Source organism: Dipodomys merriami, unplaced genomic scaffold, assembly GCF_024711535.1.
Source record: "Dipodomys merriami isolate MVZ:Mamm:240054 unplaced genomic scaffold, mDipMer1.0.p SCAF_8, whole genome shotgun sequence".
NCBI classification, from domain to species: Eukaryota; Metazoa; Chordata; class Mammalia; order Rodentia; family Heteromyidae; genus Dipodomys; species Dipodomys merriami.
In genome coordinates, this window is record NW_027206401.1 from 52,444,614 (window position 1) to 52,459,500 (window position 14,887).

The 14,887-nt window shown below is 35.3% G+C and overlaps 1 protein-coding gene across 3 annotated transcripts in view; it reads left to right on the forward strand.

The window, feature by feature from the left end:
* The window catches only part of Cep162 (centrosomal protein 162), a 77,365-nt gene that overhangs the window by 19,497 nt on the left and 42,981 nt on the right, over positions 1 to 14,887 (forward strand). For all 3 annotated transcript variants that reach the window (XM_070010828.1, XM_070010829.1, XM_070010830.1), the window contains exons 8-13: positions 1,042 to 1,072; positions 1,527 to 1,637; positions 7,607 to 7,798; positions 8,463 to 8,544; positions 11,690 to 11,978; positions 13,259 to 13,514. In XM_070010828.1, coding sequence (XP_069866929.1) covers positions 1,042 to 1,072; positions 1,527 to 1,637; positions 7,607 to 7,798; positions 8,463 to 8,544; positions 11,690 to 11,978; positions 13,259 to 13,514 — 961 coding nt within the window. The remainder of the gene's footprint in view (positions 1 to 1,041; positions 1,073 to 1,526; positions 1,638 to 7,606; positions 7,799 to 8,462; positions 8,545 to 11,689; positions 11,979 to 13,258; positions 13,515 to 14,887) is intronic.

Here is a 14,887-nt window from a genome sequence, read left to right on the forward strand (position 1 = left end):
TATGGAAAGCTTAAAATATGAAGTTCTTCATTGTCTTGCTCAAAGTTGTAAACATAGTCTCTTTTTGTTGTTTTGTCAGTGCTAGGGCTCAAACTTAAAGCCTCGCACTCTCACTCAGCCTTTTCTGCTTATGGCTATCTAGAAGGATAATTACTGTTTCCTATTTTGTTCTATTTCTCTCCTTTGGGATTGCATATTAGGACTAGATGTTTGAACATGTTTGAACCAATGACTCTAAGTAGAAGAATAAACAAAAAGGTAGCTTTGGCTCATGCCTATAATTCTAGCTACTCAGGAGGCTGAGACTTGGAAGAACAAGGTTCAAGACCAGCCTGGGTGGGAAAATCTTTGAGACTCCATACACAAAAGATAATTTGACTTCATGAATATCCTTATAAATTTAATAGGATTTGTATTTAGAATATAGCAATTACAGTAGTTTATGTAAAAATACGTCAGTAGATGGCACAATAATACAGTGTATTCAAGAAGAATGCTGTGTGTAAAAGTGTATCAATATAAATGTGATAGCCTCATAGAGAGCCCCAATAAGAGTAAGAGTAAGAATCAAACCCTGTATACTGATTAGCCAGATGGGAAATAGAGGTGATAGTGACGGAAACTTCTTGCCATTTGCTAGCCTTTTATTTCTAAACATAGAGGAGACAATGAGTATAATGTATGTTCCTTAATTTTAAGCAATAAGCCTAAATTGATTTAAATGTTAAAATTGTGGACTCTCGTGTGAAGTAGCCTTACTTATTGCCTTTATGTACAAAGAAGCCAGAATATTTGAGCAAACTGAATGAGCAGGTAGACCCAAGCTATTTTAAACAAGGCTTTTAAGGCCTAAAATACTTTGGATAATTGCCAAGATTTATGAGGCTTGTTCTCTGAGATGTAGAGGCTGTTTGCTTGAGGTAAGCCCAGTTCTCTTTGCAGTGAGACAAAGTATTAGTGTCCAAATTGTTGTTCTTCATTTTGTGTTCATTTTGCATGATTTGATTTTTGAAATGTAATACTTTTCTTCCTTTAATTTAGAAAGAAGAGAAGAGTGGCATGCTGGCTAATGGTAAATATCACATATATTTGTATGTTTTCATTGGCAAAACTTCACTCTGTAAAAAATTTTATCTAAATTCGTGTAAATTTTTATGTCTTTGCTTTTAAATATCTCTGAGAATTGAATAAAGGTCTTGGCTTTGCTCAATAATATGCCCTTTATGTACATTTCTTAATCATAGTTTATCTAGAGAATAATTTATTTTTGATCGTTACTCAAGCTCTTTGGCCTTGCACATGTAAATGAAATTTATTACATAGAATCATTGATGTGTATGTTGTTAACTTACTGTCCTGTACAAGCATGTACACACCAAACATGCATCTATAAATAGAAGATTGTACCACTTATTCATATAAACTTTTGTTTCATGCATTGCTTATGATTAAAGTAATTTTATTAGATCAGAAAAATCACACCAGCTCTTCTGTCTTCCTTACATTTTTCTTTTATGTTCTTCCAGTTGTACTGCTTGATTCTTTAGAATCTGTTGAAGAGATCAATTGTGATAGACAAGATAAAGCAATACCACAGGCCCTCCCAGAAACCACTGACAATGAAATGACAGCAACAGGTGAGCCTGTTTAAAAAATTGGGTGGGGCTGGGAAGGTGCCTTAATGGTAGAGTGCTTGCTTTGCATGTATGAGGCCCTGGGTTCAATTCCTCAGCACCACATAAGCAGAAAAAGCCAGAAGTAGCGCTGTGGCTCAAGTGGTAGAGTGCTAGCTTTGAGCTGGAAAGCTGAGGGACAGTACCCAGGCCCAGAGTTCAGGCCCCACGACCAAAAAAAAAAAAAAAAATTGAATGTACTGTAATGTACTGTAATCTGGAATGCTTTGTGGCTGATAAACTAATTCTCAGAGAATATACAAACAAGACACTGGTAATGAAAACCTAAAATCTCACATTTTTCCATCATATCTAAATTTTTTATTAATCATTTTATTGTATTTGAATAGATCTACGAAAGGTTTCAATTCAACATGTCTATTAATGTCTGTAGTATATCTTGATGAGTATCACCACTTCCATCATTCTTCCTGCCATATCTCGACAATTTAAATAATCAGAACTTGCTTATGATAATTAATTGCTAGTAGGCCAAGTCTAGAGTGATTTTTAAATAATTACTCATTAGTAACAGTATGCTTTTTCTAAATTTTTTCTCTTTAGTAAAAGGCTAGATCACACTCCCAAACTCTGAAATACCTAAGATAAACTAGGTTTTTTTTCAGGCTACTAAAAATCATTGCGACAGTAGCCTTCAGACTTCTTAAAGCAGAATATATTTCTAATTGAAGTCTTATGTGGAAATCTATGTAATGTAGGTGATGCTGATATTATATAAGCTGTGTTTCATGTATACTATATAGTATATAATCCTGATTTACCATATTAGTATTGGTAAATGGAAGTAAATGGAAGTTTTTTAACCATCTGGCTTTGTAGTCTCAAAACATTTGTCAACCAAACTAATTCAAGCATTTGGATTGGAAGAGCAGGAGAAGCCCAGTGCTGGTGGCTAACACCTATAATCCCAGCCACTCAGGAGGCTAGGATCAAAAGATCAAGGCTCAAATCCAGTTCAGGCAGGAAAATGTATGAGACTCTTATCTCCAGTTAAACACCAGAAAACGGGAAGTGGTACTGTGGTTCAAAATAGTAGAGTACTAGGTGAGTTCAGGGACAATTCTCAGGCCCTGACTTAAAGCACTGTAACTGCCAGACAACTTTGGCAGGGCAGGGCAGGGGGATTAGGGGGAGGGTGTTGGGGGGAGGAAGGGAGGGCAAGGATGGTAAGGGGAAACACTTGCTCATGTAATTGTAACCCCTCTGTACTGTATTTTCAAAAAAAACTTATTAATAAAAAAAGAGCAGAAGAAATCACTAACCAACTTTATCCATCAGCTCACATTTTTTTTTTTTTTTTTTTTTTTTTTGTCGGTCGTGGGGCTTGAACTCTGGGCCTGGGCACTGTCCCTCAGCTCTTCAGCTCAAGGCGAGAGCTCTACCACTTGAGCTACAGGGCCACTTCCGGTTTTCTGGTGGTTTTTTGGAGATAGGAGTCTCACAGTCTCTCCTGCCCGGGCTGGCTTTGAACCGCAATCCTCAGATCTCAGCCTCCTGAGTAGCTAGGATTACAGGTGTGAGCCACCAGCGCCCGGCTTCAGCTCACATTTTATCTGTATTTTATATTTTACTTTGTACATTCTTTTGAAGGCAGGTACACCTATAGAAAAGTTTACATGTCATAGTAGTGTACCAGGAAGAATTTCTAAAAACTGAATATATCCCTGTAGTCAACAACAAGATCAAAAAATGAAAGAAGGTTTGGTATGGTGGCTCAATCCTTTTATTTTAGCTCCTGAGAAGGCAGACATTGGGAGGGTTGATATTCAAGACTACTTCAGAAAAAAACATGACACTCTTGATCAACAAGTCAGGGATAGTGGTTGATGCCTTTAATCCCAGCTGCAAAGGAGGCATAGATAGGAGGATTTTGATCCAGCCTTGGGAGCAAAGCATAAGACCTTATCTGAAAAAACAAACAAAAAAACGACAGCATAAAGGTCTAGGATGTGATTCAAGTGGTAGAATACCTGCATCTCAAGTGTAACATTCTGAGTTCAAACCCTAGTACCACCAAGAGAGAGAAAGAGAGAGAGAGCTAAGTATGCCCTGTCATTAACGTTTTTTCTAGTCACCACCCTTCCAAGTGTCCTCACTGTCTGGACTTGGTTACCACACTTTAATCTTTATAAATATGAAAGTCAAAAAATTAGCATCTTAGTTGGGCAGGGTTACACAGAGATATTCCTAGCACTCAGCAAGTTGAACACTTAGCAAGTTGACACATGAGATTTTGAGTTCAAGACCAGCCTGACATAGTGAGCTACTGTCTCAAACAACAAAAAATTATCTACTAGGAATTTTTCCATATCACTCACATATTACTCACTTGAACTGGTGATTATAGTATGATGACAGTGTATAGAACATACAACCCTTATTCCCTTATTCTTATGACTGCTGATTTAAATAGCCATGTCACATATGTGCTGTGATAATCTTATCTACCAGTTGTTAGTACTGACATAGATTACTTTAAAAGATCAATGTAGAGCTATAGCTTTTCTAATCAGCAATATACTATAGACAGCTAAAATGAGAGACCTCTTAAGATGTGCGTGAAAACAAGTACAATAAAACACAAGAACTAGCAAAGTATTATAGTTACCACAATGTCTTCAAATTGCAGTTTTGAAAGTGGAACATTAGAATGTGAAGATTCGGTTTTATAATGTCTTAAATTTAAAATATGAGTTAGAGTAGAATTTTAGTCAAACATCTGTGGAACCTGACATATTCTTGAAGAATTATGAATATAAAATACAATAAGCAGAAAAGGTCAAAAGCTACGTACATATGACTAGATAAGATGATGTTAAGTGAAATGAACCCCAAGATAGTGACACAAGTGGATTTTTCTTTCTTGCTATCATTTCTAACATATTTATAATGTATCATTTGATTTTTTTGTTGCTTTGTATGTTCCTTCCCCACAGTATAACCCCTGTTTTCACTGTATTTGAGGTCAGTGCCCTGCATCTTGTATAAACACTTTTCTAATTTGGGGTGGGGAAGGGTAAAAACCAAATATTTAAATAGGGATACAGATTGACCCATTGTAACAATGAGATGTACAAGACATTATGTTGAAGAACAAACAAACTTTACAATTTAGGTGAGGGGGGTGTAGTTATGGAGGTGGGAGGTAAGGGATTGTAGGGGGAGGAGGCAACAATGCTTGATAGGAAATGTACTCATTAGCTTGCTCATGTAACTGTAACCCCTCTGTAAAGTATTTTTACATTAAAAACTTATAAAAAATAAATAAAATAAAATACAGTAGGAAAGTCACTGATGTAAGTTACTAAAGAAAAGCTCAGGCAGTTAAAATGTATTGTTCAAAGTAAAATTTCAAAGATGATACAATCTATATAAAGTCGTGGTTTTTGGTCTTATTTCTAAAATGTTCTATAATATGAAATAGTTTGATTTGTTCTTCAATGCAGTAGTGTATGAATTTATTGTTATATATACTTGTATCCTTATTTCCAGCCTTGCCAGTTACCAACTGTATATCAGTGGACAATTACTGTACATAAATCTTTCTTCCCTTCAAAGGAGGCATTGTAGTGGTTAATGTTTCATGGTTAGTGCTAGTACAGTGATAGGATTAAGCATGCAATAAGTTTCAGTTGTATAGTTGTTATTCTTTATAGCCTTTATTTTATGCTATACTAAAAACTTGGAGGTATATAATGCAAATACATTTGGTTAGGCCCCGGGATTTTGAATTTACCAGTTATTATTGCTAAATCACATTGGGAAGTCTTCCAGTGAGCATCTGAATTTAATCTAAGAACTGAAAAGTTCAATATCTTTTTGGTTTGGTTTCACCACTTTTCTCTTAGTAATAAGAAGGCTGAGTGGGCAAAACATTGTCAAAAATTGTTTTTTGTCAATAATATCATTTATGAATTTGTTGTGCTATGCTGGATTAAAATGATTAGTAAATATAAAAATGAGGTTTTCCTAGCCCCAGGCTAGATCTGGCCTTTTTCTTATTTGAATTTGTTTTTTAGGAAGACACCATGACTGGAGTTAAGTGCAAAGCTGCCTGACTGCAGCTGTCACAGTATGACAACATTGTGCCATGAAACTGGGGCCTTTCCACTAAAATACAGTATTTAACCCTTCTCAAACTTCTCATGTTGAAAAGTATAGGGAGTTTTGGATTTCTAGTAATAAAGGAACTACATAGAGTCCTCTCTGTTTTGGCAGATAAGTAAGGTCTTTTCCATATGCATGAAAAAAAATTATGTGATTGTGGGATTAGTTTACTATCATTTGGGTGAAAGATACAAGTTAGTATAAATGTCCTTTTCCTACTTTTCTCTCTGAGCATCCCCTAATGCCTCTTTAGTTAGTTGCTGACTTTAGGTCATTTATTTTTCTTCCTCAGAGCTCTTCTCTCATACTTCATACCTGTCAAGTTAGGTGTGAGTATTAAGTATTACAAAGCTATTCACCATTAAAGTCATTTACATTTGCACAGAAGACACTTAAACTTTCTTAGGCTTTAAAAGAAAATACTTTATGCTTTTTTCACCAAAAAAAAAAAATCTCTTTCAATCATGTTTCCCTAATATTGGCTGGTGGTTTGGAGAAATATTTGGGCTCACCCCAGTAATAAGACCATCTTGGAGAATTACTTTCCCTTACCAGTTGTCAGTTTTGCTCTAGAAGTATCCTTCACTACATAGTTTTTTTAGTATATTTAAGCATATTTGTTACTTACTGCATGTGTTCCAAAGAGTCCTAATGATCTGAAACATTAGCTACAAAAATTCCCATGGTAAGGCATTCTTTTTTGTATGTGGCACTTTACTACTTACATCTACAGTTGAGAATATCCTCAGGATGTTATTTGTAAGGTTTACAATGTGTACAGAAGATGAATGTATAAATATAGATACACACACAAAACATTGTTTAATTTTTAAGCATTAGTTAACCATGGGTATCAAGAGAAAAAGAAACTCATTCTTTAATTTGGAACATCCCATTGTTAGAAATTAAAAACAAATGAACACTTTTTTCTTAAATTTTTTAGCAGGTGGGATGAGCTAGAAGTAGAAGAGAAGGAGTAAAGGTTGACATCAAGGTTTCTGTTTTTAGTAGCTGAATAGGTACTGATTCCATCCCCTAAATAGGAAACGTTGTAGTGATCCAAATTTTGCTAAAGACTGTAATGAATTTGCTGTGAATGTGTCAGATGTTCTTCATAGGACAACTGAAGTATCTGTTAGAAAATTTGACAAGGAAAAAGGCATAGGTTTGGCAGTAATGAGCACATGAATGTACTTAAAGTGCCAGAGAAAGGTCACCAGGATGAGCTATTGCCTGAAGAAATAGAGAATCGGGCAGTGAAGGAGTAGGCATAATGAGGAAAATAAGGATGTAGAAGAAACTGAAGGAAAGGACAATGTAAAATGTCTCACAAGGTTGAATAGATCTAAGGATGAATGGATTTTGATCATTAGGTAATGGCTTTTCAAAAGATGAATTGTAGTTGAAAAATGCAGATTCTAAGATGATATAGAATATAGGAGAAAAAAAAGTGGTAGTACTAAAGGGAAAGTAGAGCCCTTCAAAGGAACATGTCAGTTTGAAGTATTTAAAAATAGTTTTATCCAGTACAGAAATTGATTAGGTGATAGGATGAGAAGATGATAACTGAGACAGATTCATTTAGCATGTCAAGACTCATCTCAACCTGCTAAAGAATTCTTGAGCCTGCTATAAGATACAGTCATGAATGTGTGTAGGTTTCAGTTAAACATTTCTTTTTGTAATGTTGTCATGCCCTTTAGCCTGATTCTGTATTTCTAACCAGTTGGAGAATGATGTTTATGTCCTGTATTTCTCATTGTTGACCATGTAACAATACCCTGATATTGTAATTATCTTGACAGGTGTTTCCTACAGACAAAGCAATAGTGACATTGAAGCCCTTCATCAAGCTTACTGTCATGTGGCCCATTCCTTAGGAGATACAGAGGAACAAACAATTAAGAGTAACACAATAGAAAATATCAAAAACTCTACAAAAGATCACCCTCAAGAAAATGAAGAGTCTTCAAAACACATCTCTACTACTGAATCTGGTAAAAGCTGACAGACAGATATGTAGATGAATACATAAAATTATCCATTGTTGGAGATGTTCTTTAAGATAGTATATTTTAAATTTAATACTGTCCTGATGTTTGTTTCATTCTCTGAACCCACACACAGGCTTTGTTCAACTTAAATCTGTTTGTTTCATTCTGTGAACTCATAGGCTTTGTTCAACTTAAATCTGGGAATCATTGATTACCTGAACATAGAATAAAATTTAAAATTATTTTTTCTAATATGCTTTGAGCAAGTCAACAAACTACTTGAATTTACATTTTTACTTTTTACATGTACATATTTTTCTAAGAATAGTATTTTGAGATCACTAAGCACAACTTAGCAAATGTGAAGATAGTGTTGGTATAGATATATATGTATATATATATTCAGTATTAATATTCAAGGCTTGTATTTCATACTGATATTTGGTATGTTTGATATTTCATTAGTGTGATAGGAAGCTTGCCTGTTATCAAACCATTTCTGATGGAAGGCTTTGTTTATTACATGTGTTGTTTTGTTTCTTTTTGTTTATTCTCAACTAATTCATCAAAACATCAACTAGAAAAAATGTAATTGTGGTATTGGTGTGTAAATTAAACAATTTATGTAACATTTTTGGTTTGTGCTTTAACCTTTTCCTACTGTTAGATCTGCCCACAGTGGAGGAGCTGATGAAACCTATCAGAATAGACTCCTATGGGGCCAGAGTTATTGATTTACTAGCTGTCAGGTATGCATTTTTTAGAATGTGTTGTGTAGGTTAATTAGTTGAATTTTGTTTGCTTATTTGTTTATTGTGTCATTGGAAATTTTACAATCACTAGTTTTTTGTAATCATTTCAGGGAATGATTAATGTCTAGTAACACTTTATATGTGTCTACCGATGTTTTATTATTATATTTTTATTATATTATACTCAGTTAATTCACTAAAGTTCTACTGCTAAAAGAAAATAGTAGATGCTGCTAAAAAAAATTGCTGCCTTAATTTGCCCTAAAAAATATGATCTCTTCAGCTTTAAATAGCTGAGGAACAGTTGATTCAAAAGGAGTGCAAAAGAGAATTTTATCCTTTTGGTGAAGCTTTGTTCTTTTCTAAATCAGTTTTAAGTGGCTATTTAATGGCTATTTTCTACCAGTAGTTTCAAGAGAAATGAGCTTTATGAGAATCCGCCAGCTAGCACAAATGCACTTTTTAGCTGTATGTGTGACCCATTATCCTTCTTCCACACAGAGTAAAAGTCACACTAATTTTTGTTACAGACAATTTGGCATGTAGCATCTTTCATGTGTTCTTGACAATTTATAATTGTTTATTAATTATTCATTAGCCAGGCACCATTTGTTTATGCTTGCAATCCTGGCTACTCAGGAGGCTGAGATCTGAGGATTGCTGTTCGAAACTAGCCTGGGCAGGAGTATGTGAAACTAATTTCCAAATACTGCCAAAAAAGCCAGAAGTGAAGCTGTGATTCAAGTAGTAGAGCACTAGTCTTGAGCACAAATGATCAGGAACAGTCATCAGGACCTGAGTTCCAGCCCCAGGATCAGTACACACATACACACACACACAAATTATTATCTTATACTTCAAATGATGAATCCAGATTAAAACCAACTTAGTTTGAGTGCTCACAAGAACCAGATGGTGATGATTACAAGAAACATCTATCACATATTTACTTTATACCATTCTCTACCTACACTAATTTTTTTACCTTTTATTAACTCCATGAGAATAGTCCATTATTATCTGCATTTTGTAGATAAGAAAACTGTAGATTAAAATAGTTTCCCAAGACCATATGACTATAATCAGGGGAAGCAGTCACTTGCTTTGATCCCCATGAAATATTGCTGTGAAAAATCTTTATCCATTCATCTAGTAATTTGATCAATTGTGTTTTCAACAAACACATTGAGACTATTTGAGATGATTCTCATCATATCAATTTATTTGGCCTTCTTTCCTCATAAATGCTAAGCCTGGCATTTTTCAAATGATCTATAAATCTAGTTGACATTTTTAAGGGGAGATTGCTGTTAGAGGAATGTTAGTATTTCTGAACAGATTTTCTTACACATCTGTGTCTTTGTTGTTGCAAATAAAGCCATTTTAGTATCTTGAATTCTAGATTTTTGTGATTGTATGTGAAAGTTGAGAACAACTCTACTTACGTGAAATGCTGTTATAATTAATAATTGACCTTTAGTATGGATATCTATAACACTTAAAATAAACTGCCAGGTAACTAATTCTAGCTTCTATAACAACTCTTGGAAGCCTTGTAGTCATAGATCATCAACAATTTATTCTTGCTCGAATCAGCATCCCGTGTGAGGCACTGGGGTTGGAGTGGAGTTCTGCTGCACAGTTATTTTGTTACCTAGATTGCTTCTGTCATCAATGCATAGTTTTAAGATTGTCATAGTATCATCAGTAGTATCACCAGTCAGCAGAGAAAGAAGGAATAGTTTTCTTTTAGATGTCTCACTACAAAAGTGACACATCACTTCTACTAGTTTTCTGTTAGTAAACATCAGCATATTTAGTTATCCAGATAAGAGGTCTGGTAACTGTGGTTTGCTTGTATTGTGTGCCTAAAAGAAAAGTAAATTAGGGCTGGGAAGGTGGCTCAGTGGTAGAACACTTGCCTGGCATGAGGTCCTGGGTTTGATTCCTCAGCACCACATAAGCAAAAAGAAAAAAGCCAGAAGTGGTGCTATGGCTCAAGTGGTAGCGCGCTAGCCTTGAGCTGAAGAGCTGAGGGACAGCGCCCAGGCCCAGAGTTCAGGCCCCACAACCGGACCCCCCCCCAAAAAAAAGTAAATTATTTGGTGTTTAACAACTTTCTGCTGTAAAAAACCTAACAACCAGATAATCATTCCATTTAGCCACTTGTACCCTTCCCTAAGCAGATAGGGATTGTCTCTAGGTTTGGGTTTGTTTTCTGTTGCCTACCAAAGATGGATTAAAGCAAGTTATATACTTCCTTACTCCTACCCAGTATATAATGATGGAACACAACAAATACTTTCTTCAGAAAGGGAAGGTATCAGGCTGATGTTGCAACTTTGAACACTATAGAAAGACTTTGTAAAGACCTATATCATATGGACGTAATTTTTCTTGATTAGGCTATTTTTCTTTCTTAAGATGTACTATCTTACAAACATATTGTTTTACAAAGCTTTTGATTTTATTTCTTGAAGGATTTATTACTATTGGCCATAAATAAATTTAGGAGAGTATGCTCATATTTAGAGGTTAACACCTTTCTTAATCTACTTCCTGCCTGCAGGTAATTTTAAGGCTCTCAGTAGCTGATGTTTGGATTTTATTCTTGTTTTTGTTTTATTTTGTTGTTAGTTTTTCTTTGCTTTTAAATAGTGCTATAGGCCTTCAGAAACCCTTATCGGTTTCATTCCAGTCAGCTCCATATGTCAGTATGTTTAGTTTCTGGAACAAATCTGTAAAATACTTTTCCTACTTCAGGTACATGTTTGACTTAATAAGAAACTATGAATAAAGGATACAAAATTTTATTTAGAAATATATATATATATATATATATATATATATATTAACATGAACTCAAGTTCCATTGTCTTTGGTTTGAGCTATAACGTAGGTTCCAAAGTCACTTATAAATTATACTGCAGAATCTGTTATTATACAGCATTAAAACTTTCTGAAACTCAAAACAAATATGAGCCACTATGTGAGTTTTCTGTTAATCAAAAGTATAAATAATGTATTTAACAGAACTTAATTTGCATAGTTAAAACTTACTTATAATGGGCATGTGTGTATAACTGACACTTTAAGAATCATAGTACATAGTTTATCCTCTGTGTCCTATTTTGTTTTGTAGCTCTAAGAAAGTAGCTGATAGTAGAGAAAGTGAATATATTACTTCTTTACCCCTTAAGATGAATGCAAACATTGTCTCTCAAGACCCAAGACATGCCAATCAATTTTTTGAAAGAAATAATGAGAATGTGACTTTACAAAAGACAATAAATGAAAATATGGAAAATGTCAGTCCAACAGTAACTGCTATGGAAGAACATGTAGATAATATTGATAAAATGTGCCTTGATATTTTGAGGAAAAAGGTATCTGTTCATTCCTCATTATCTCAAGATGATAAAACTCATAAAGTAAGTATTTTTATTTTTATTTATTTATTTTTTATTGTGAAAATACTGTACAGAGGGGTTACAATTACATGGGCAAGATAGTGAGTACATTTCTTATCAAGTATTGTAGCCTCCTCCTTTGTTTACCCTTCCCATCCCTTCCCATCCACCCTCCCCCCCAAGTATTTATAATTTTTACTGATTTGCTATATTGAAAAGTGAAGTTATGTAAAATTCATAAATACTATAAATATATATATGTGTTTCTTGAGCTAGGAAGATTGGTTATTTAAATGTCTAAGTTCCTTCAGATTCTAGACATTTGTGGGTAATATTTACTACCAAACCTCTTTTGAATTTATTACCAAATTTGAAAATTCCATGTAACCATTAACTTTTCTTTTAGAAGATAGTCTTTACAAATTCTTTTCATTTTCTTTTCTCTATTTTTCTTTCATTTCAATAAGAATAAATCCAAAATTTAAATAGTTTAAGAAAATATGTATGATTGTAGTGCTCATTGTACAGGCTTCCCAATGGTTTTTATTGCAACAAAATTAACATTTGAGAGTTTGTTTGGAGGTTCTAGCAGGGGAGCGCAGCTACTCGTATACCCTTGACCGAAGACCGGTCCTCCTCTATCAGGGATGGTCGTCCTCTCTGACCGAGCGCGCAGCTTCGGGAAGGACGCACATGGAGCGGTGAGGGAGGAAGGGGACCCCCACCTAGCCAGCCAGATCAGCCGAATCAACCCTGGTGATCAATGGGGTGACAGATGTTGCAGCCAGATCGCCCTCACATCCCAAAATTAACATTTGATAGGCATACTGTTAATGCTACCCAGAAACTTATGCTTTTTTATTTGTTGTACTTTACATCCTACTTCCAACATTTTATTTTTATTTTTTAATTTAAATATTTATTAAAAATCACCTCTGTAATACTAGACAGGTGTTAAATTTTTTAAGTATCTTAAAACTGAGAAAAAGATAAGATTCCAAATGTTAGTTCCAAATATGTTCTTCATTGCTTTTCTTTTCATTCTAGTTTTGCATTCTAACTAGTTTATTTCACTTTAATAATTTGTATTGCTTTGTTTTAATGCTAACCTTCAAATTGCTAAGCTTCTGCTAGAGCATTTGAGTATAATAGTTTGCTGATAGCAAACTACTATATATCAGTAATTTGCAAACTATATAGTATTTGGTAGCCACTGCCATTTTGCCATGTGGTAAATCTTCAATAACAATAATCGTTGGAGTTTATTTCCATACTGAACAGTTAGTGTTTGTTGTGTACAGACTTTCAGATCTCAGCTTAGTTCTGGAGAAGAAGCTGTAATTGGTAAGCAAATACTGTATAAGAAGGCCAGAAGTGCACCTCCTTTGCTTAAAAGAAAACCCCAGAGTGGAGGATTCACATCAGTTAGGAGCTCAGGCTATGGCAAACCCAGCTCACCACTTAAGTTTTTGACTCTTGAAAAGAAAACTTCGAAGGATATTGTGAAAAGCAAAAATTTGAGATCCATTCCCACCTCAAATCAAGCTAGGAAAAAAGGTAATAATATACTATTTTCAATATATAATTCTGCACCTATAGTATATGTTATTTTACTTGTGTTTATGGCCTTGATACAGGTTTGGTCTCAGGAAACTACATTCCTTTTCTTTTTTTTGTTTTGTTTTCTTTTTGCTTATGTGGTGCTGAGGAATCGAACCCAGGGCCTCATGCATGCAAGACAAGCGCTCTACCACTGAGCCACCTTCCCAGCCCTCCTTTTCTAAAAGATATAGTTTATAGGATGTAAGAGACCTTGACCCAGGTTAATAGGAGTGAAAGTGATGAAGATATATTTTGAATTAATTCGAGGTTGCTAAAAGTTTGGGCCATGCAACTAGAAGAATGGAGTTACTGCTCTCTGGCATAGGGAATATTGAGGTAGAGTTAGATTTAGGAAAACTAGCCAATTTTTGAGATGTCAGTTTGACATGCAAGAAGAGATGCCAAGGAGTCTGATACAAGTGTGGATGGCGTTCAAGAGGGCAGTGTGGACTATAGGTACCATTTAGAAGATACTGTTAAAAGCTAATGGAAGTGGCTTTTTAAACTATGAGAAAGAAGGTAGCTAGAGAAGGGAAAAAAGAACAAAACCAGACTGGAGACCCAGGCATGCAAACCTTAAGGGGTCAAATAAATCAGAGAGAACCAGCAAAGGATGAAAGAGATTGGAGGAACCCAGAGTGCAGAAAATCCTGAAAAACAACTGATGAAAATATATCAAGAACAATTAGCCATTCTGTTTTTATTGCTGATAAATAAAGAAAGATGAGGACTGAACAACTGTGCTTGGTTTTAGCAAGCAGGAGGTCAGCAGTAAAGAAGTTTTCGTGGATAGGTGGCAGTGCATCACAAGTTGAATAGGAAGATGAGGAACAGGAGGAGTAGAGTTGGTCTTTCAAGCAGTAAAGCACCCTGGAGGAAGCTGCTGTAAAAGCCAAACACTGGCATCCTAGCTAGTCTAGGAGGTCACAGAAAGTGAAAAAAACAATAACAACAAGGGAAAGGACTTAGAAGTTGATAGTTGACTACAACAGTATACTTTTTTATTAGCAAACATTGGTGTTACAAGGTGGTCTCTTTGTTGAGTACAGTGTACTTCAAACTTCTTCCCTCTTCCTTCCTCTCTTCCTCCCCCTCCTCCTTCCTCTCCTCCTCCTCCTCCTCCTTCCTCTCCTCCTCCTCCTCCTCCTCTTCTTCCTCCTCCCCCACCTCCTCCTCCTCCTTCTTCCTCTCCTCCTCCTTCCTCTCCTCCTCCTTCTTCCTCTCCTCCTTCCTCTCCTCCTCCCTCTCCTCCTCTTCCTCCTCTTCCTTCCTCTCCTCCTCTTCCTCCTCTTTCTCTTCCTCCTTCTCCTCCTCCTCCTCCTTCCTTC